At 49.3% G+C, this 23,110-nt stretch overlaps 2 protein-coding genes across 3 annotated transcripts in view; both read left to right on the forward strand.

The window, feature by feature from the left end:
• LOC144174545 (tudor domain-containing protein 7-like) overlaps positions 1-21,759 on the forward strand; it is a 62,759-nt gene extending 41,000 nt beyond the window's left edge. For both annotated transcript variants that reach the window (XM_077703299.1, XM_077703300.1), the window contains 7 exons: positions 6,113-6,217; positions 8,234-8,338; positions 10,794-10,912; positions 10,984-11,070; positions 16,172-16,631; positions 18,853-18,988; positions 19,744-21,759. In XM_077703299.1, the coding sequence (XP_077559425.1) occupies positions 6,113-6,217; positions 8,234-8,338; positions 10,794-10,912; positions 10,984-11,070; positions 16,172-16,631; positions 18,853-18,988; positions 19,744-19,985 (1,254 nt within the window). In that variant the 3' untranslated portion in view covers positions 19,986-21,759. The remainder of the gene's footprint in view (positions 1-6,112; positions 6,218-8,233; positions 8,339-10,793; positions 10,913-10,983; positions 11,071-16,171; positions 16,632-18,852; positions 18,989-19,743) is intronic.
• Positions 269-3,093, forward strand: LOC144174546 (uncharacterized). The gene has a single exon (XM_077703301.1). The coding sequence runs from the start codon at positions 381-383 to the stop codon at positions 2,832-2,834; it is 2,454 nt and encodes an 817-aa protein (XP_077559427.1). The 5' UTR covers positions 269-380; the 3' UTR covers positions 2,835-3,093.
• Positions 21,760-23,110: the final 1,351 nt, after the last annotated feature.

Genomic DNA, 23,110 nt, shown 5'->3' on the forward strand with positions numbered 1-23,110 from the left:
CTCATCGCGGGTAGCAAAAAGTTTCTTCGAAGTTGCGAAGAAAACGGCGTTTTTCAAGGCCGGCTCTCTCGGCAAGCACGCAACGGAGCGCGGCCATATTGGTCTCAATCGAAAGCGCGTTTTTCCAGCTCCAAATTCCCCCCCTTCACAGTCTCCTCCGAGCAAAAATAAAAGCATAAAAAGCAAAAGCCCGAAGGCCGCGAGGTGGGCCCCGATTGGCGGCGCGCGCCACGTGACCGCAGCGCGACGCGTGATTGGTCTCCGCGGCAGATGTGCTGTCTGCTAGGCGCGCGCTTCTATTCTCGGCTCGCTGTGGTGCAAAGTTTCGAATTGTTCGTCAGCACGCGCACCGCATTGTTTTGTAGTGGATATTTCTAACCATGGGTCGGCGACGTATGAAGTACAAAACCTCCACCTCTTACGGCACTCGTAAGCGAAAATCGCCGACAGCGAGGAGGTCGACTGCTTCAAGCAGAGCTTCAAGCAGAGCTTCAAGTATTTCCGATGTGCAGCAGACCGACACAGTTACGGATGCGGAGGCCATTACTTCGTGCGCAGCTACGACAGTCAGCGACGCCATTGAAGAGCCGCTCCCGAGCACTTCTTACGCGGTCGAAACTTCGCTTGCGAGCTCGAGAGGCGGTGATGATCTTTCTGCGCGGCGCTCCGCTTCTTCGAAAGCACCAAGTCGCATCGTGCATACGACGGATTCCAATGTCGGAGCTTCGAGCGATGATGACTCTACATCGTCCGCGGGCACCTGGAGCAGTGGTGACCTTGCCGTGCGGCTCGCCGCTGCTGCGGAAGCATCAAGTCATCGCAGCGCGCTTATCTCGGGGTCGCATCTCGACACTTTGGGCGACGTCTCCGTGCCGTCTACGAGCAGCGGGCGCCGTGATGAACTTTCCGCGCCGCGCTTCGCGGCTCTAGAAGCGAGTCGTCGCAGCGCGCGTATCACGGCCCCTCATCTCGACACTTCGGGTGATTTCTCCGTGCCGTCCACGAGCTTCGGCCGCCGTGATGAACTTTCCGAACGGTGCCCCGTGGCTCTGGAAGTAAGAGGTCGTCGCAGCGCGCGTACTTCGGGGTCCGATTTGGACACTTCGGGCGATGTTTCCGTGCCGTCCACGAGCACCGGGCGGACCATTCAGGCACACCTGCAGCCCCGTTTTGTGTCGTCAAAAGAAGCGCAGGAAGTCGCCGCGAAAGTACAAGCTAAGCTAAGTTCCACACCTGCGACCGCGCGGAAAATGGAACTTACAGGTGAGGGTGAAGCACTTGCTAGTGCAGAACCAGCGGACGAGTTTCTTGTTGTGCAAGTCACGGCCCTAAACTCTCTTCTGAGGAATGCTCTATGCCAGAAGTGCTCCCAACCAGGACTGTCAGTTCATCTTGGTACAAGGCATGGGTTGGCAGCACGAATGCTTTTGACATGTGTTTTCTGTGGTACCCTCGACAAGGAGTGGTCTTCACCGCGTATAGAAGGTCGCAGAATTTTTGACATCAACGTCAGAGCTATGCAAGCTGTAAAAAGCATAGGTAAAGGAGCAACAGCTCTGACAGACTTCTGGTCTGTAATGAACGTCTCTCATAGAGGCTTGCATCATAAAACTTTTCAGAAGCATCTCAAATCAGAGTTTCGGCCCGCCAGTGAGGCAGCTGTTGATAACATGTTTGCTGATGCTGCGGCAGCTGTGCGCGAGGTGTACCTTGAGATGGACCCTGCTTTCAACAACAACATTACGGTGGTCTACGATGGGACATGGCTTACACGTGGCCACACGTCCCACATCGGTGTCGGCACAGTCATAGAGTTTTATACAGGACTTGTCCTCGACTGTGCTGTCCTCTCGAACCGGTGCCATGGATGTACACTAGGCCCCAAAGAAGGCGATGAGAGCTACGACTCTTGGAAGGCGTCACACATCTGCCAGAAGAACACAAATGTAAAGTCTGGCAGAATGGAAGTAGAGGCTGCCCTAATTCTATTCAGACGCTCACTTGAAAAGCATGGCTTCCGCTACACAAACATTGTTTGTGACGGCGACTGCAGGACCTACCTGGCACTGTGCCAAGATGAGACTTATGGATTTATCCGGTTTACGAAGGAAGACTGTATTAATCACGTGAAAAAAAGAATGAATTCGGCGCTGCGTGGTGTGGTCGCAAAGGGAAAGAAGGGACAACCAGTTGGTGGTAGAGGCGGCCTGACCCAAGACCTGATAAAAAAATTGACCACCTACTATGGCATGGCCCTACGTGAGCACGACACCGTAGAAAAAATGCAGAAGGCCGTAATGGCAACATTTTATCACGTTACTTCAACAGATGAACAACCGCGCCACAAACTTTGCCCACAAGGAGCTCAGAGTTGGTGCCAATACCGAGCTGCTGAAGCGCACGGGAAGCGTCCACCCCCACACAAGAACCAGCTCGCCAGGCATGTTGCTGAGGCCTTGCTGCCTGTCTACCAACGCCTTTCCGAAGCGCAGCTCCTCAGCCGTTGCTTGGGAAAGAAGACACAAAACGCTGCTGAGAGTCTTCATTCGGTGATTTGGTCCCTGCTTCCAAAAGACGAAAATGCTTCGTTGATTGCAACAGAGACAGCGGTCAATGTGGCAGTCTGCAAATACAATTCTGGAACCCGCCGTGCTTACGCAGAGTCTTGTGCATCACTGGGTCTCCAAATTGGTCAGCATGCTCTTCGCAGAGGAGCTGAAAAGGATGCCTTGAGAAAAAGAAAGGCTGCAAAAGCACTCCAGCTTCGAGGCAAGGCACCCAAGAAGCCCCATGTGCAAAAGGACACAAAAGACTACAACCCTGGGGCCTTTTGATGGTTGAAATTTGTGTTGCAACTTTAGAAGCCGTTTTCTCAAAACTGTTTTTTCCGCCACCTGAGCCGCTTGTCCCGGCGATTTCTTTGCAACCTCAAGGTCTATTTTGATTCCGTTTTTTTCAGAACATTCCTTGATAGACCGTTCAGGTCGTGACAGTTTTGGTTTTTTCAGTTTCCGTTTTGTGAATTTTTTATTCAAGTAGTCGTTCATAGTCTACATGCCTGATGTACATTCAACTCGTAAAAAATGAAAACTAAAAAACATTGTGTTGTAAATAAAAAAATCAAAGTGTCACGACCTCGTCCACTCTTTTGGGAATACAAAGCACTTTGAACAAGTTTTCTATCACGTTTTATAAGTTGCTGACGCTCGGTACAAGCGGGGTACAATTTTCAAAAAAGAAAATTTCATAAAGAATAAAGTTATCATGATATCACTTTGAAATTTTTATGCTAGTGTCAGAGAACCATTTCCAGTTGCTGTGCCAATTTTCATCAAAATCTACTAAGAAACAAGAAAGTTGATTTTGAAAGCCACGTCCCCCCTTAACTCTTTCACGACGGCGCCATAGGCGATCGGAAGCCGGCGTCCGATGATTTTAAATCTCCCGCAAAATCTGAAACCCGCGCTCCACAGACAACTATCGCCATCTGGTGTGTTCATTGGCAACGTCTCTTTCAATTTCGGTTTCGTTTATGTGTCTCGTGTGGTGGCGGCGTAGCAAGAGTAATTTGAACCGAAGGGGGAGGGGAGGAGGAGGAAAAATGGCGTTCGGTTCGCGCCGCGCTCCGCACAGTCGGACTGCTGTAGCAAGCACTTCGGCTGCTCCTGCTGTCGATTTTTCTGATTCCAGCAGCAGTGAGGGATCAAGCAATGATGTGGGATCTTCAGATTTCAGTTAGGAAGACGAAGCTCCGGTTCAGGTGCCTCGAACTTCAACAAGCGCTGGCAGGTAATTTCGTTGTGACTCCGCGCTGTATTTATAAACAAAACGTGCTTCTTATCTGACGACTGCGGTTTTGATTTTGTGTTTAGGGTCTCGAGAACGTACGGGCGGGATATTTTGCCAAATGCACCGCGCCGTATCGCGCTATCACCTTCAAGATAACCTTGCGCTCGTGTCAGATTAGCGCTGCAGGGTTCAGGTGCGTGGCTTGTCGAGAGCGCTCGATTTTTTTTTTCTTGTTTTTTACCACCGAACTGATAAGGATTTTGTGCGAGGTCACAAAAGAGTATACCGTAATTACCTGATTCTAACGCGCACCCAATTTTCCTGACAAAAAAACCGAAAAAACTTGCACCTCCGATTGTAACGCGCATGGAACTGTGTGAGCAAGAAAAACAAATGCGATAGAAACGGGTGATTTATTTCCCGAAGTAATCTCACTCATCTCACTCCTCGTCGCTCTCCGCTGACCACAAGATCTCGTCCTCGGTGCCGTCAAGCACGTTCGCGATGCCACACTTCTGAACGAACGTTCAACCATGGTCGATGGGATCGTGGCCCACGCCTCACACGCCCATCCCGCGAGCTTCTCCAGAGGCGCACGCTTCAGCCGACCGCTCGTTTTGAACACGTGAGAGCTGCTGCTGCCATTGCTGTTATCAAGCGCGCAAGTGGAACGATCTGACTATTTGTATGAACTCCGATGGAAAAGCCTAGGCGCCTATGCTTCCTGCGTGCGAAAAATTGTTGCTAAAAGCTTCAGCGCCACCTTGACATGGCGATGGTGATGGGTGGGACGAAATTTTCGCTGTTTCGGTTTCGGTTTCGTATCCGATTCTAACGCGCATGTGATTTTTCGACCTATTTTTCCGGAAAAAAAGTGCGCGTTAAAATCAGGTAAGTACGGTACTTGGATGCACATTTTACATAGACTCACTCACCTTTGAGTGCCCTCGCGGCGTGGCACAGCCGTCAGTTGCGCTAGGTTGACGGGCCCTCAAAAATCCAAAATTTGGTGTAGACTGTTGATTTATATATTGAATCATAGCCAAGGAACGTAGGAACAATTTGTATATCTTAAAATACCTGAAATAATTTTTAGTCTCGGTAAAAGTGCCGATTTGTGTTTTTAGTATACTTTTCTTGGGGGCTTTTTTCTGATTACTTGACAAATAAACTGTAAGTAATTGTACTTTTAACAAAACTGATGCTTTGTGTTTGGAAGAGCAATCTATAAGCTACAATTTCATGCATAGCAAGATTACGTGTGTCCAGTAGCTCAAGAGAAAAAAAACGTTTTGTGGAAGCACTTAAAATCGGCCGTTTTTCCGCCGTAACGAAAGAGTTAATCTCCAGGCCTTTACTGTGGAGGAGAGTAAGACTAGCCTGTGGTATTGTTGGGTCGCCGAATCAATCCGACGGCACCATCCTGAAATGAGGATACCAGCGGGCATCACTGTGGCATGTGGGTAACCATCACGGGCAACGTTTGTAAAACGTGGTTTGTGTAGAGCACCGGGTAGATGGACCGAGGAATTTTTGCACGCAAATAAACTTCCACGCCAAGTGCACGTCACATGTTGGGTGTGCAGTTGCTCTTGTTTATTCTCTGGTTCTTGTGAAATCACCACCATCTCACTGCACCTTATATCTCGCGTCGATACTTTCTGGTTGCCTTGTTTATGATCCCGATGGGCATGCCCCAACAGGGAATGGACAGTCATCGCGCATGTTTTGGAGCCGTGTTATCATTGCGCAACATTTGGCATCTTTCGGTATGGATGGCACAGTGAAGGGAAACAAGCAGTTTGGGTGAGGAAAAACGAGGAGGAGGGACACATGCACACGCACAAGGAAGGGAGGCGTTGCAGCTGAAGAAGAGAACCATGTGATCGTGTTGCTGGGTTTTGGAAGGGTCAGTGCTGCTTGGTGGTAGGACAATGATGGGACAAGCCGTGGGTGATGGTGAATCGATGTATATTGACGATATGTCACCGATGGGAGCGCCTGCACAGGCTACACGCCACGCACAGCTTCTTTCTCCTTGGACGTTGGGACCATAGCACTATGTTCCACTCGCGTGAGGTCATCTTGTGACAATATGTTGAGTTGGCGACCTCTACTCTGGCAAGCCCCACACAGCCCAGATGTTTTGCTGTGGCAAGTTGAACCCCTAATTTTTGCCACCGCATTGTAGTAACTGGTGCATCGATAAGTTCTGACCTGAGTAGCTTATCTGCATGCCAACCTCATTGTTACGGGACCTTTCAAATGCCAAAAAGTCTGCGTGCGTTTTCTTGTTTTCATAATATTTTTTCGTGGGTTTCAGGTCCTTGCCAAGTTTGTCGACAATGGCAGGGAGTCTTTGGTGGCAGCATCTCACCTCTACAATCTCGACAGCTTTGGAGAAAAAATCTCGAGCTTTCCCCACCAGGTGTGTATCCTTTGCTCACGCGCGTGACTTGTCCATTTGTTCATGCTGATGGCAGTGGGGGCACAGACACAGCCACGTAGCTGAGACGCACTGACCATCAAGTTAGGCACACTACCTGTATTTGTGCCACAAGTGGCGCCATCTGAGGTGAGCAGTCTGAAGAGTGCGCCCTAGTTGGCACAGGGGCACCACGCATGCCTCTCATAAGGTCAGCCACAGACGTTGGGCATGGGAGGGATGCCTGATTAATTGGAGCCTCGATAGTAACGCTGCTATGCGCAAGAATGGTAAGTGCCAAATCAGTGTACCTGGTAGCCGGTAGTGCGTGAGGCTTTGCTTGTGTGTGCTGTAGTTTCGAGAGCGGGGTGTATGGTTTTCATGGGCAAGTTCATGGGTGTGTGTTCGTGTTGGGTGTGCCCCGGTGTAGGCCTGCAGATAGTAGTCCTGCAGATAGAGTAGCAAACGCGCACAGATTCATTGGTCAAGGCCTAATGTATTGGAGAGTGTAGTAATTTCAGTCCCAGTGAATGCATCTATACCGAAGGGGGTTTGGCTTAGGCTCGACAAAATGGCCACTAAAAATTTCAGTTAAGGAGATCACTTTCAGTCAATCAGACAGTACAGTAATTTCAACAGCTGTCACTTGTGAGAGTGGTTCTGAGGGCAACCTAATCTGGCTCGTGGGCCTGAGTCGCAATGCTAGCTCCACTGACTGGCAACACAGTGCAACTAACTGGTGCTGTGGAAGAGAGCACAGGCGGGGATGCGCAAACCAATGTTTGTTGGACTCGTAGTCAGGCTAGCTGGGTGCTTCGAGTGTTCGCCGATCAAAGCCAGCTAACCAGGTCGGGAAAGTTGCGCAGGGAAGACGGGAGAACCAAACGGAAACAAAAGTTTCAACCTCTGTCTCAGTTGATAGCTGGAACCTAAGCCATTGCGGCTGAGCCGGCCATCTCCGGAACTCCACTCAGAGCAGTCACGTGAGAGCAGCAGTGCTGCTGCCACCGTGGTGCACGTGACACGCGACTAGGGGCACACAGTCACCGTAGGGAGGAGAAGGTCTCGTCTTCACGGCATGGCTCAGGTAATGGGAGATATCACAGGCTTTTTGCAATTCCTGCACACTGAAGGTTGCAACACCGTAGTGCCGATCTCTTTCTTTGCTTTTTTTTTTTTTTTTTTTTTTGTTTACATGTGCGTGTGTGTCAAAGATTAGCCTGATAGCGAGTCACAGTAGGACTGACCATCTGGTTTTGCAAAGCCTGCAGCTCTTGATCTCAGTTTCTGGCGATGTGAGTTGTGGGGTTTGCAGCTATAATGGGCTGTATCACCGGGCTAGTCAGCCAGAACACGAGCACCAGAGCCGCAACCCACCATGTGGCGTCGCATGGATGCTGCTGTGGGTCCAATCGACTCACCGGAAGGTGCCAAAGATGAGCTCGGACGCAGGCGAAGTCGAGGAAATACACTTTACCCCACAGTCAGTGAAATGTACACTAAGTACAAGGGAGCGGCTGTCCCGAGCTTGGGCGGAGGACGGAGTCCTCACAAGCTCGATAAGCCGTCATAGGCCACCGGCTTAGTTTGTCTCCTGAGGGGAGACTCACCTTGCCTCGTGGTCGGGAGAACGGAACGCAATTGATCCGACCGGGCAGCTCGACCGTGCATGGGAAAAGGCCTTGGGGAAGGCCCCGTGTGCAGTTTTATGCCCTTCGGTAAAGAAGGGGCTCCCAGGGAGGAGGAGGGTGCTCGTGGCTAACAGGCAGGTCAGCGCGTTGGCTGGGAGGAGGGTATGTCGCGTTTTGCGCGAGAGCCCGCAAGACCCGGCGTGTCCTTGTTGGTGATGGCGGCGCCGGCCTACTAGCTCTAAGCAAGACATGGGGACAGACTCCCCACAGAGTCGGTGCTTAAATTGAACAGGTCAGTGTTGCCTAGCTTTTGGTGCTGATGCCTAAAGTACAGTTGATCTTTCAAATTTGTTAGGTGTTCATGCATCTTTGGGGCTGTATTACGCAGGCCCTCGTCTGCCGGCTAGCAGACGTTGCAGTGGGGCCGTGGACGGACAAAGCAACGCGCCTTCTTCGAGAGATGGTTCCTGCGGACCTTGGGCTCCTCCTCAAGGTGTGTGCTGTCTTGGGTTTGGCACGTGCCCGGGGGCATTTTTACCTGGTGTGCGCCGAGCTCCTCTTATCTAGAGCTTGAGAGTTACCTTGCATCAGCTAGCGCAGGTATTTTATAATAACCACATACTGGGGTCTGGTGTGTGGTGGGGTAAGTGCTGCTGTATGTGTTTTTAATTCTGAAGAGTCGCCCACCATTACCTTATTTTCTTTTTTCTGGCTGCTTTATGTAGTCGCACTCTCATGTGTTGCCTGCATTGTGTTGCATTGGTTCCCCTAAAGGTGTCAGCAGTAAATTGGATATGTTGATGCCATGTTCAAGGCCCGTAAGCTCTCCATGCGTGAAAAGTTCCACGTGTGCAGGGGTGAGACAGCTGCGCATATTGCGCCTTTTTAATACAATTCCATTTTCCTGCGCCAAGCTGCTCCAAAAGCATGAAAATTGCGAAAATTGTGCCGAACTGCTCCAGAAGAGCCTGAAAGGCACGGATTTTGATGCTCATGTCAGTTCCGGCGGGGACGAAAGCCTCCCGCATCCCGGTGACCGCTTTTATTGTCGGTCAACAGAAATGGCTAACATAAAAAGACTGAAATGAAGCAAACGATAGCTTCTAAAACACGATTTGCTTTCTGTCCGGGTTCGCTGAAACGGCCTTCCCGATTAGGCATCGCTGTGGCTACAAACATGGCCGCCGCCTGATCTGCCTGCTACTGCCTACTTCACGCGCTCACTGCGCATCGCCGATATTTACCCTGGTTTATTTTACGCTATCAGCTGGGTTCCAGTCTATTCATTCTATCAATTGTGGCTCTGAACAGTGACGTTAACGCGGGGATATGGTTTGAGATTGGTGCGAGATTAGAGAAGTTGCGCGGCTCGTAAAAAAAGTTTTGAAATGTGGGGCCTACGACTTCGGCGTGGTTTGTCCTTGAGTGTGAAATGCGGTGCGTGCGTCTATAATCGGGTTCGTGAATTGAACTTTTTGGCTCGTTGTGGTGTTATAAAATGCTGAGGTGTTGCTGTGCTTCGAAGCGCGATCGCGAGCCTCGGCCCGGGAGGGAACGGTCGGCACGAAAGTTGCGGGCTGTGCTGCGGCGCCGCAACCTGTCCAGCAGGACTGCATGGTTGCCATAGCACGCGACTAATAACACTTGATGTATGCGAAGTGAAATTTAATGCCAAAATCTAGGTGGCTAAACAGTCACGCTACTCAAATGATCATCGGGTGGACGTGCGCCCCACGGACTGCAACGGGTAGGCTGGGCTATGCGACCGTTATCTCGAAGTTGCTCAACTGTTGCCGTGACTACACTCGTTCATACAACGCAGCCTGGGATTACAAAAATAATAATTTTGGCATTAAAACGGCAAGAAAACACGCCACAATTGCAGAGCCCTTAAATTTGATAATGTTAACGGCAGTTTTGTTGTCAGTGTTGCGTACATCCGCAACACAATATCACTAGTCAGGAAAAAGGTAGTGCAGTTAGAACTTTGTGATACTCTTAAAAAATTCTTTCGCTTAAGGCTGTTCCAGTGTTCTGGGTATTCAAAACTGATTGGAATGTGTACTTGACCCTTCAAATTGCTGAAATTATGATTTTTTAAGCTCACAAGACGATGTATTAAATGTCCCTACTTGCTCCAAATCAAGATTCTTCTGCTCCAAAATCGAAATTTTGCTGCTCCGAAAACTGCTCCCAAATCTCTTTGGGCTGTCTCACCCCTGCGTGTGTCAAAAGAAGTGCGCGAGTAAGGGTAATCTGCACAGCTGGGTAAAGTGAATAACCATGTGCCGTTATAGCGAGCTCACGCCTTCTCCTGTCTAGAGGAAGGAAGTGGCTGCTCAAAGTGCCTTGATACAGCCGTCTTGAGTAAACCATCTTCAAGTGGCGCAAGTAAGTCTTGCCCATGCAGTACAGGTGTTGCCAGACTGCTGTGCTTGCTACCCTGTTCACCCACTAAACTGAGTGAGAAAAGTCTCTGCGAGCTGTTAGATTGTGAGTGCTGCAGTCCTGCGGCAACCCGCACAGACTAGTGGCCTGCTCTTGCCAGATGCACATACCGTGGTCCGGACAAAGATTGGGTTGAATAATTATGAGGTTTAACGCGCCAACGCTACAAGGTTGATGAGGCGCGCCAAGTTGTAGGGCTCCGGATTCATTTTGACCACCAGGGGGATCTTTAACGTGCGCCGAAATCACACACACACAGGCATTTTTTCTTTTCGCCTCCATCAAGAAAAGCAGCCGCCGTGGCCGGGAATCGGACCCGCATCCTTGGGCTTAGCAGCACAACACCTTAGCTACTGAGCCACCGCGGTGCATGATCTGGTCCTTGGTGTGGGTACACCTTGTAAAAATAGAAACTGAGTTGTATGGGAGGAGAATACACAGTTCAGTGAACTCTGATCATGCTGGGGAATTGTCAGTGTGTGATTGGCGTTTTTGCTCAGGTGGTTGTGCCTGGCAAGGACGGAAGCCCCCCGCTCGTCTCAATGTTCAAGAGGATTGAGCCGAACAATGAACTCGTTTCGGTGAACACCTCCCTGGCGGTGGCTCTGGAAGTGGCCAGGTGGGTTCTGATTGGCCAGTTTAGAACATGAGTGGCTGCCAACTGAGGCGTTTGGGGGTGACCTTGTGCAGGCAGGAGGACAGGAAGCCCAAGCGTGCCCTGGTGGCCACTCGCCGCTCCTCTGTCCCCGAAAGAAAATCCGAGCCTGCTACCAATGGGTGAGCTCCCACTCACTGTGTTACGGGGGTGATGCGAGGGGGCCAGTATGGGTGGCAGTGGGCTGCTTCAAGTCTGAGGTGGGCTGACCATGTGGATCTGTCTGTGTTGTTGGCCACTGACAGCACATCCTTTGCTGTCAAGAGAGTGAAGATGGGCAAGGGGCGCGCAAAGTGTAGAGGAGTACCATATGAACCGGAATATAGGTTGACCCAGTATATAGGTCGACCCCCTGCCTTGAGGTGAGAAAAGATTAAAAAAATCATTCGGCAGAGAAGCGCACACACAATGTCTATATTTTCCACGCCCGTCCGTCACTTCCACTCACTATGCCTGCCGAAGTCACTCGTCCGAACTGTCAGAGTCGTTCGAGGATGACTGCTTCTCACTGTCATCTTCAGTGCCGTCGAGCGCGTTGCTGATGGAGTGCTTCCTAAACGGTCGGGCAGCCATGTCCTCTGGCAGCGACTGCCAAGAGAGGGACACCCAGAAGGACACGGTAGCGCGGGATGGTCTTCGCAGCCGGCCCGTAGGTGTCTTTTCGTTTTCGCCGGCTATCCACTCATTGTACAGTTCACGGAGCCAGTCCGCGGATGGCCTCCTCTGTAACCGGCAGCGATCGTGAGCGAAGTTTCTGAATGAAGTCTGCCACTTTGTTCTCCAACTCTGGGTGCACCGCTTAACTTTCTGGCTCCACCAGTACCGCACACTTCTCTCCGAAATGCCAAACTGGCATTGCGCTGCCATATTCCCATTCTGCTCGGCGACTCAATCGCCTTCAGCTTAAACGCTGCGGTGAACTGACTTCGACTTCCTCCACTCATCTCGAAACAGACACGTACAGAAATGCAGGCACGCACACACACGACGAGTAAAAGACGAAAAACTACCGTAAAATCCAGAGAGATAGCCCACCTAAGATCGAGAGCAAATCGAGTGAAAATATGACGTGGGCTAACTTTCGGTGTGCAGTAAAAAAAAAGTTGAGAAATGTATCGCAGCCAAAGAACGAACACGCGTTTATTAGCACTGTATTCATTCGTCGTCAAAACCGTCGAACGAACAGTCGCTCTCGCTGTCAAACAAAAGGTCGACCACCTCCTCACGCACGGAGCTCGACGTGGTTGGCAGGGCAGCAGAAGGAGGGATCGCCGAAACGAGCCGCTCATGAAGCTCTCAGTCTTCTGATCCATCGAGGGCTGTTGATATACCGCACCTTTTCAGGTTCCTGTGACCTGTGACCTGTTATCGCACCCTACCCACACTAGCTAACCTTGTTTCCACGGGCGTCATCCCCGGCTGGGATGATGCCATTGTCAGGGGTGGGTTATCTTTAGGTGTTATTGAAAAAAATGGAAAATCGTGCCAAAAACAGGGGTGGGTTATCTTTCGGGGGTGGGGCATCTCTCGGGATTTTACGGTAGAGAAAAGTGAAAAGCAAATAAAGGCCTGATAGAGTGAGAGAGCAGTCCGACACAAAGGGTGATGGCGACAGACTGTGCTCACTACGCAAATGCGCAAACGCTTACACGGCAACTTGCACTTTGTTGGCAGACTACGTGTGCACATTGTTGCCGGACAACAATTTGCATTCTGGGAATGACTGCTATATAAGACGAGGGTGACTTTTGTGAGAATTTTTTTTGAAAAAAAAAAAAAGAAAAAACTACCGATGTACCGGTTTATACGGTGTTTTCAGTATAGTATATACCATACTTACCCGATTCTAATGCGCACTTTTTTTCCGGAAAAATAGGTAAAAAAATCGCTTGCACGTTAGAATCGGATACGAAACCGAAACTGCCGAAACAGCGGAAATTTCGTCCCACCCATCGCCATTGCCATCTCAAGTAGGCGCCAAAGCTTTCAGCAACGATTTTTCGGACGCAGGAAGCATTAGCGCCTAAGATATATCGGCGTTCACATAAATCGTCAAATCGTTCCACTTGCGCGCTTGATTACAGCAACGGCAGCAGCGGCTCTCACGTGTTCAAAACGAGCGGTCGGCTGAAGCGTCGGCCTCTGGAGAAGCTCGTGGCATGGGCGTGCGAGGCGTGGGCCACGATCCCAGCGACCATGGTTGAACGTTCGTTCAGAAGTGTGGCATCGCGAACGCGCTTGACGGCACCGAGGACGAGATGTTGTGGTCAGCGGAGAGCGACGAGGAGTGAGATGAGTGAGATTACTTCGGGAAATAAATCGCCCGTTTCTCTCGAATTCGTTTTTCTTGCTCACAAAGTTCCGTGCGTGTTACAATCAGAGGTGCAAGTTTTTTCGTGTTTTTTTTTTTTTGCCAGGAAAATCGGGTGCGCGTTAGAATCGGGGGCGCGTTAGAATCGGGTAATTACGGTACGGTTTATACGGTATTTTTCAGTAGCGCAGTTTGCAGCGATTATGCGTTCTTGCTGAAGTGAATTACAAATGCAAGCTGAAACGCCTTTGCCAAAGCCTTATTTGTTTCGATTCTTTCTGCTTCCAAAGGGAGTGTTAGTGAGCTGAAGAGGGAAAGGGAAGCTGCTTTGGGTAGAACGGCACCTGCTGGTTGAGCGCTATTGTTCGAGTGAGATTGTGTAGATTGGCCAATGTTAACTATGCCGATGCAGCATCAATCAATGCTGCTGGGTTGGGGAGGCTGGACAAGAAATAAATGAGTGTTGATGCCGTGAGGTCATTGGGAGAGAGGGGGTGGAGTTGAACCTGTGTATGGTGAAGTATTGCATATATTGAACAGTCTAAACATCCCCTTGGAAATCCCATGCCAAAGTATGGCATTTAATATATGGGTGCCAAACTCCCATTCACAGGCACAAGGCGATGGTGATGACTTCTCGCGTGTGCTGCCACACTTGAGCTACCACAGCTAAGCGTGCGTCAGCATATTTCGAATTGTCGATATATTGTGGGGACCAGGGTTCTTACGGCGGCCTAGCACGATCCTCGAGATTCAGCCGCAAGGCTAGAACAGCAAGGAACACACACAAGACGCGGAAATCGCCCACTCCGACTTTTATTGCACTGCAATAAGGGGACGTCGGGCGCGTCACTCTACACCGCCAAGACCACCTTCGCCAGGACGGGAGAAACAGGCGCGAGGGCGGACAAAGGAAGGCCAAAAAGGAGCAACACGTACTTCCGGCCGCTCCCGATAATGGCTGGTATCCAAAGAGACCCTTCCTTTGTCCTCAGCCCTGGACCAGCCTGCCCAGAGCTTCCGGACAAACCGGTCACGTGAGGGGGTCGGCAGCGCCCCTGCCGTCATCCTCTCGCGGCGGGGAAGCGCGCGGGCCGCCTGGAAAGAGAGGGACCTCCCCCTCTCGCCTCCGTGGCGAGCCGAGAGAGATAGGGAAGGTGGCGAACCTCCGTAATTCCCACAATATTGAACTGTTTTCATGATCCCCTTGGAGTTCGGTATATCCTGGTTTGGTTGCGCAAGATGGCCAGGTGGGGGATGTAAAAGTTTACTAATTCTGCTGAAAGTGCTCCAAAAGGGGCTGTGGTTAACCTCTAAAATAGAAGTCTGTTGAAAGCGCTTACGCTGTTGAAGGTATGAACATTGTAGTGAAGTTTATTCATAAAGGAAGGAGGAAATGTCCACAAAGAATCTTCTGTCTGTCGTGATGTGCTCGTTCGTGGTGGTCGAAGATGTATGTCACTGGTGCATGCTTCTGGGAGCACCAAGAGAAGCACTCTTCTCTACGGTCAGCGACGTGTGGAATGTTGAAGTCGTGGAGAGGGTAGTTTGCTGCTTCTCTGATAGTCACCAGCAAATCTGGTAGTCACCAGCAAAATGTTGAGGTGACCCCCAGCACTGCTGCCGGCTTCCTAACTCAATCCTCATGATGGTGAGCAGCTCGTTGAGCTCGTCATCTGACTCAGGCGCCACTGCTGATGGATTGGCTGGAGGCGAGCCATCAGCTGATGAGGAGTTCAGCTCTAGATGTCGCTTCCCTTTAGTAAACTCAACATGATGTCGTATGGGAGCCCTATTGACGAGCATGGTGGGGAAACTATATGTTGGCTTGTGAAGATTTCAGGCAGTGGATGTTTTTTAACTGAGTGGCATTGTAGAGCCTTCTGAGTGTCCGTACATCAATAGTTGACTTTACAGGCGGGAGTGCCGACAAATGATACTGCTAGCCTTTTCTTGTTGCAGTATCGCTTCTTGAGATTTTCTATGGCATCCGCATAGCACAATTCCGTTGTTGGCAAGCCTGGGATTGCTGCAACAGCCTCCCCTGTCACGAAAACTTTGATGTGGGCGTAAGAGCACTGCTGTGGATGGTTCACTCAAACTGCTCCCAGAAGCTTGTCCAAAGTTGGAGCTTGCATGGAAAACAGGAATGTCTGGCTGGTGTAGACAAGGTGCACCGGTTGTGGCCATAATTTCCTGCCTGAATGGGACCTCTTTGTTTATGGCTGGCACTGCTGGGGCATATTGGACAGCTTGATCAAAAAGTGGGATCTTGCAGCTAATTGCTGCCAACGTGTTGACAATCCAGTCGCACTCCAATGCCTCTTGAAATTCAGTATCGCGTTCATGCGCTGCAAGATGGTCTTCTAGCTCCTTGTTGATTTTTGAGCTTGGCATGGCTGGCCAAAAGGCGATCTTGCAGTATGGTGAGCCTCGCGAAGTCCTTGCTGCCGGCATCAAGCAAGGAGTGAGCTTCATTGGTAAACTTCGTATTCTTGGGCTTTCATGGAGAACACTTGCTCTTCAGGCACTCCATTGCGTGGAAGGTTGCAGCTGGCCATCTCCCCGTCTGTGACATCTGAGGGCCACTCTAGGACGATTCCTTCCCACATTTGTGGCACAGCGGAGATGAGGCCAAGTCCTTTGGATCGTTCGTAAAAGTAGTCAGTGTCTGGTTTCGGCACCAAATGTGAAAAAGTTGGGCGAAGAGAAGAGAAACAGGACGGCCGCAGATCGTTCCGAGAGGCAGCTGCTACTCTTCCTCCTCTTCATTCTTCTACCACATCTCTGCACGCACAGGGAAAAGTAGCTCGTATTGGTTGTTCCCGCTTTTCACTTGAGCTTAGAAGCTGCTCTGCTGCTGTTGCTTCCTCGGCAGTCTGTCATTTCGGCGCGCCCTTTTTCTCCTCCAGCGTTGTGGGCGGCTTCCCTTCCCCGGTGTCTGCTCCTGCCTCCCCGGCGCCCGCCACTGGAGCGTTCTCGTTGGCTGGCCTCCCCCTTCCCCCTGCCCCTCCTGCCGACCACCGCCACGTGGAGGAGTCGGTGGACACGGTGGGGCTGGCCCTGGCGGAGCTGCAGGCCGAGGGCCTGGAGGGGGTCGGCCGGCCGCTGGTGGCGCCCCCGCTGCCCGAGCCCGGCAGCTACCTGGACGTGAACGTGACGGAGGCGGCCCACCCACTCAACTTCACTTGCCAGCAGTGGCTGCAGGGGGCCGAGCTGGAGGCCCTGATGGCGGACATGCAGAGCTTCTACGCTGCCGAGGGCTCGAGTGCCTTCCCCGAGGGGCTGCCCGAGGCCTTGCTGCACACGGGCGGCTGCTACGCGGGACACCACGCACAGCACAACTGCTGGTACCGCGTGCTGGTGCAGCAGGTACGCCCGCTGTTGGGTCGAGTCAATTATAAAGGGACAGACAACTGATTTTTGTCGAGTATATGTTCCCTAGCTCATATGACAGCTACTGTTTTATATGGTGGTGTAACCACGAGTGAATTCATAGACAAATTGGCAGCAATAATTTTAATGTGGCACTAAACTTTCCGAAATCTAAAAGGGGACAGTTTGTAGTGTAGAAACGTGGCGCTACATTACGTGTCTTAGACACGTGACCTGCAAACCTTGCAGCTACTGAAACTGCTGAAATGTTTATTTATTTATTGAAAACCTTTTAACACGAGTATTTATTTAAATTTATATTGTATATGCATTTTTAAACTTTTTTAAAAAATTTAAAATGGCGCTGCCTTCGCTCGTTGTTTTGGTGGGCTGTCCCTACCCATACTCCTGGCACGAATAATTTTTAAAATTGTCCGCACTCCTAGAGTGGATAGGTTTTAACCCTTTCACTGTCCGGTGTTTCTGGCCATGACACACCGCCGTGTCGACCTGGTTTCCGGAATATCAGGGAAGGAGCATAGGGATTTATTTGACTATGATAGCGTACGGAACGCAACACGTCGAAGGGAATGAGAGTGGGTATGAAATAGCCTTTCTTCCAGATATTTTCAGTTTGCCGTGCACGCTTCCAGGATGACGACCCCATTATTTCAACATCAGAATCTGATGCTGTGGAACTCACACCCCTTCTTTGGTTGAAAAACTCTCAGAATGCAAATCCGAGCTCGGCTCTTATTTAGATTGGAATTGAAGAACCATTGCTCCTGTCCGCAGTCGAAGGCCCCGCGCGGTCAGCCATGCGAAAGTAACCATGGAGGGAGCACTTTCAGCAGCCCTCACAACGCACAGCAATGAGCAAGCGAAAGCCATGATTGAGTCATGTTTCTGTCTATTGGAGAGGCAACGGGCGCTGAGCTAACCTGGCGCGCTGTAGCAGCCCTACCAGCAACGAAAGGTGGGCGCGGTTGCTCCAAACTCTTCAATATACACTAGCAGAGATCTAGCGAGCGAAAATACGAACTACTAGAAAGATTTGACAGATGGCGTAAACAATCCAGGTGTGCCCGCTTTGCGCTATGGCGCGAATTTTTGAACACACAATGGAGAATGTACCGGTACGTCATTGACACTGCATAGGGGAAATGCGAAAACGTACTGGTACGCCAGTGACGACAATAGGGTTAAGGGGGGGGGGGACGCCGCAGTCTGTTGAGGCCCTTAAATCTTGCATAGTGCTCTACTGGTCGTCCACCTTGGCAAGACGGCCTCTTTACGGCGAAGATTTCTTGCACTAAGTTCTGACTGAAATTGCGTGTGTCTGTCGAGTCGCATCAACAAAGTGTACACACTTTCTCCGGAGTTAGTGTAGATCTAAATGTAATGTTGGTATCTTGGGACAAAATTGGCTGCTGAGACGACTGTATCAGTACGCTGAGTTTTGTTCCTTTCTTTCTTCCTTTTCTTTTCTCTTATTTTTTTCTCTCAAAATTCTGTGAAGTTGTAACCATTACAAAATCCCATCTGCTGTTAGCACATGGCCTTCTATTGGGGGGGGGGGGGGGGGGGGGGGGGGGGGGGGGGGGGGCAGAAACTCATTTTATCCAAGCCATCCTAAAACAAATATGGGAAATTATTTAGAATTAATTCTAAGGATGTTGTCTGTATTTGGTCGATAGTAAGTTGCCATATGTAACTCAATACAGTAAAAACTTGTTAATTTGAACTGCAAGGGGATGGCACCTTAGTTCAAATTAATGAAAGTTAGAACTAACGAAAGTGAAGTACACAAGACGTACAATGTGATTGCGGAGCAGTAGAGCACGCCAGCAACACGATTGAAGCCTGCCTTTAATCTTTGAAGGTGAAAGTCAGCCCTTTTTGCTGGCAACCCAAATAGCTGGAGTTCTCCCTTTTCCGTAGTGATCGCATCTTCATCACAGACACTACTGGCACTCTGGGTGACAGCATTAAAGGTGGTGAGAAAACAGGTACTGCGTGCCGTACCTGGGCAGCTTGTGGCCCTCAAACAAGTGGTTTGGTAGAAGCCCAGCCAAGAGCCTTCCATGAGTTTCTGAGGGGAGTGTGTATCGTGTGAGGTGCTGAAGAAGAAATGGCGGCTTTCTTTTGTGCAAGCATAGTCTATGCCATAGGTGTCTCTCCTTGCTCATTGCACCTCCCTCCCCCTTCCCTTATGCAGGTCCAGGGGCCCCAGATGATCAGTGTCTACTTCGTGGACTACGGCGACTACAGTTTAATGCAACCGTCTGAGCTGCAGCCGCTGTGGCAGCGATTTAGGCAGCTACCAGCGCAGGCCATACGGGCTTCCCTGGCCGGTGAGCACTACTACTACTACTGCCCCGAATCTCACCAAACGAAGGAGAGGGGCCACTGCCACTGTCCGTGAAGGCGGAAGACAGAAAAACAATGCTCGAGTGTTGCTGTTCACGTTCTAGCTGGCACCTTTGTGAACCATGAAGCATACGATCCATCTTTTGTTTATGTACGTCTGACTAAAAAGGACAGCTTCTAAATGAATGCAGAGGCAAGTTGCTGCTGTAGTCTGTGGTGCAGAGTTTCTGGTATTGAGGCAGTGGAAAATCCAGCGCTAAGCCTTATTTTCTCAAACTGGTTTGAAGGGGGGCCTCGCGGTGGGACAGTTTGGATGGCGATGACGTCAACAATGGTCGGTATGTCCTTGTCAGACTTCCGTTGTTCTTCGTTTATTCTGTCGTGGTTTTTAGCGCTCTTTTTCTTGAAGCAAGGACGTGAAACGCAAATGTATTTGAGGCCATCTTTTGGGGATGCACATTTTTGTGCACAAGTGGGTTCTGGTGTTTTTATCATTTGGGCCAGCTTCGTTTAATGCCTGTCTCGAGTTCCATGGTATTAAGGTGTAAAGTAGCGAATAAAATGCTACATAATAAAATGTATGTCGGTATGCTAAACAACGTTAGTATTTACTGGTAGCTGCCGAGACACGTAAGCTCGTTCAGAACATGGTCCACACGTTCTAGACTCGAATCTAGGTGAAATTGATGGACGATGCCTGCGGGGCCACTTGCGTGCCTTATTAAATAACCGTGCGCAGGAGTGGCGCCCATCAACGGGGACTGGAACCCGGTGGACTGTGTCAACTTCCGCAACCGGGTGAAAGACCGCCAGTTCGTGGCCCGGATTGTGGCCAAAGAGCGGGACGACCGGACGGGGGTGGAAAGCGCCGAGCGGCTCGTGGTGCGCCTGATCGACACGTCAACGGCTGTGGACGTGCACATCGACCAGGAACTTGCCCAGAAGGGAATCGTGCGCCTCGTGCCCTCCTCCGACCACTGACTGACTGGCAGCTTTTTCTTTTTCGTTGTTTTTTTTTTATTATTTACCTCCAATCGTTTAGATTTCTTCTTTTTTCTTCAGGGTTCTCCCTTTTTTCTTGTTCGCATTGAGCAAGTGTTAAATTCCCCGTTTGCACGGTTGATTTCTTTCTTTTTATTTTTAGTTTTCCCCCTTTTTTTCTTTAGGGGATAAAAGGGTCTTCAATTAAAACAAAAAAATTCGTTATTACAGATGTGATGTGGAAAATTGGGTGACGTGTGTTTTGTCGCTTTGATTGTAGATGTAAGTGCCAGTTTTGTGTAAAACTGGAAGTTTCTTATTCTGACTGTTGTGAGGGTTGTTTGTGTGCAAAATAGGTATTTTAGAATACGTGCTAGTTTTGAGATTTAATTTTGTGACAGCTCCTTAATTGAAGTTTCTCATTCCACTCGTGATAGTTTTACTTTCTCCTGTTGGCCTCGTTTTTCTTTTCTTCTTTTTTGCAGTAAGAAGAGAAGGCTAATGCTGCGCTTATCATTCTCCTTTCCTTTGCCTCCCCTCACCACTCACTGTGCGAGTAGTGCTTGTAAGTTGGGCAAGGCAGGTGTTTGCAAGGGACTGGAGGGCTTTTTCTTTTCTCTTTAGGGACAGCGCTACCTCCTACATTTGAGAGTTTGAACTAATTTTTGTCTTCTAATTAAGCACGTATTTTTTCGGACTAATGGTTGCTTGGATCTGACGTGCGTGCTGTAAATAGTTTTTACGGAAGGCAAGTGCGAGCACTTCTTGCCTACGTGTCCCCATATTATAGCAATATTTATACAGTTTCCGCTCATAAGTTTTCCATGAGCGAGCTTCCTTTATAAACACACAAAAAAAGTGTGCTTGTTAGTAGTATCCCTGTTTGGGTGTTGTGATCTCTGCTGCACTTTTTTTTTTTTTTTTCTGTTACAGATATTTAGCAAACCTGTGCTTGCATTTTCTATGCGTTGATTATTTATCTAACATAGTAGGTATATTATGGTGTGAACACGTGTGTTCTTAAGTCAGCCTTTTCTAGTTTCAGAACAAGTTTGCCTATTGTGTATTTTGTGTGTGTTATTAGACTGCAAATTAGTGTGGTCTGTTATTTTAAGAAATGTAGCAGCTTGATGTGGGCTAACAGCAAATGCTTTTCGGCAGGTCACTAACTCTTCCTGTCGTAACACGTTGTTTGCTTTGACTTGTTACTTTATCTAGGGATGAAGTGAAGAATCTTTGTCAGCAATGCTGCTGATTAGTAAAAAAAATTATGGTAATTGTTAGATTGTTATCTATTGCTTTTTTTAAGCCCAGAGCAGCTATGTAAGGCTAAAGTTCCGCTGCATTGACTGCTAGGTCAGCTGTGCCTAGAAACTCAAGGAACAAATTAGCCTATCAACGGCATACTGGATCCTTTTAATGTGTGTTCCTAAGTCACTTGAAATCACTCGGCAATAAGGCATACAACTCAGAACGCTCTCCCCTCCCCTAATTAGCTTGGCACCAAAGTCCTGCTTTGCGCTATGCTTACACGCGTTGCAGCGTTTGAATGTTTTGCGCATTTCCGCGACACTGCCGTCGCTTCTATGCTCAAACCTTTCCCGCAGGAGGACGTTGGTGCTGAGCAAGTGGTTCCTAATGCAAGTTGCTTTGCTACTTGCCTGTGTTGTATAGTGTGGTGGTTGCCAAACAATGGGAGTAGGGATGCTGCAAAGATCTGTACGTCCAGACTTATATTGCATTTTTCTACAATAAACTGCATTCCAAATTTTGAGCAGTGTGTGTCTCGTCACTCCGAGCATGTTCAAGACGGACTGGTGACTTGCTTTATATAAAGCCACATTGAGATGAGCGTCTCGCACACTTGTTTAGTGCTCACTAATGAGAGGAGTGGGTGATGTTCTGTTGCCCCTGTTGGATGACTCCTCCTGCTCCCCAAGAGGGAAAAATCTTCATTCTGCATGACTGTAGCCCCTATCTTGAATGAGGGGGAAGAACATGGCGACATTGCCCCCTTTATCCTTGCCCCAGCAGGAAGTAGCTGGCTAAAGATCTGTCTTGGGCCAACTTCTCTCCTTTATTTTTAAAATAAGCATTTTTTCATCACTGTTTTCCTTTGTGTAATGATAGGGATGATGCATCGTGACATGGTGTGCAGAGACAAATTTCACAGCAAAGCTGTCGTACATGCAATCGGTGACGTGATGCACGTGTAGCTCTGACGACATGCAGTGTAATTTGACGCTTCGCTCGTAAAGATCTCAACTAAGTTATGAAATATTGCCAATAAAAGACATAAAAACCCTTGGCATGTATTCTAAAATTTAAGACTGTAGCCGAGGTTGGCAAGGGACACGCATTTCTGCAGGTCGAAATTGGTGTTGACACCTCAAGGCGATCGAGTAACGTTGATTCAAAAGCGAGCGAAAGGGGGATGTTGAGCTAAAGAACATCACACAATCTTTTTTTACCGTATCTTTGTATTTCTTTCAATTTCTTTTAGTAACATAGTTGAGCTCTCTGCTTCAATGCAAGCTTTGTTGTGTTATCACCTTCCCGGCCGCCATCGCTGCCACACTATCGTCTGCTGCTATGTTACAAGTTTATGGCGTGATCACATAAGACTGCTGCGTCCATCACTTGTATGACACAGAGAACAGCGAAGAGCTACGCCTGATAACCGCAGAGCGTACCGATGTCGCCGATTCACTTATTTGTCACGCTCAATTTCAATCAGCACTATAATGAACAAAAGAGTCACTTTTCTTTGTTATGTTTCTCTTACGTTCAATCATGTGACCCAGCAGCTTACTAGGAGGAGTTTATTGCGAAACATGAAAGCAAAATACTGCACGTTATTTGTATGCTCCATGATTGCTGACCTAAAACATGCTTTAAACCGCGCGTCATGCGAAACTGCGCCTGCTGCAAATTCATGGATATTTCGCAGCGCCGAAGGTCAATGAAATTTTTTGCCCTATTTCGCAGCAAAAGCAGCCGCCATTTTTAAGCTGTTACGTAACATTACGTCACTTTTACGCAGGCTGAAGTTGCCAATGTGTGACGTGATCGTTCCCGCCAACTGTTTAAATTACGTCACGCCTTCTCAGCCAATCGCAGAAAGG

Source organism: Haemaphysalis longicornis, unplaced genomic scaffold (genome assembly GCF_048455015.1).
Source record: "Haemaphysalis longicornis isolate Haplotype H1 unplaced genomic scaffold, Haemaphysalis longicornis Haplotype H1 scaffold_3, whole genome shotgun sequence".
Lineage (NCBI taxonomy): Eukaryota > Metazoa > Arthropoda > Arachnida > Ixodida > Ixodidae > Haemaphysalis > Haemaphysalis longicornis.

Coding starts and splice junctions, on each gene's coding strand:
- LOC144174546 (XM_077703301.1), top strand. CDS start 381: ATGGGTCGGCGACGTATGAAGTACAAAACCTCCACCTCTTACGGCACT.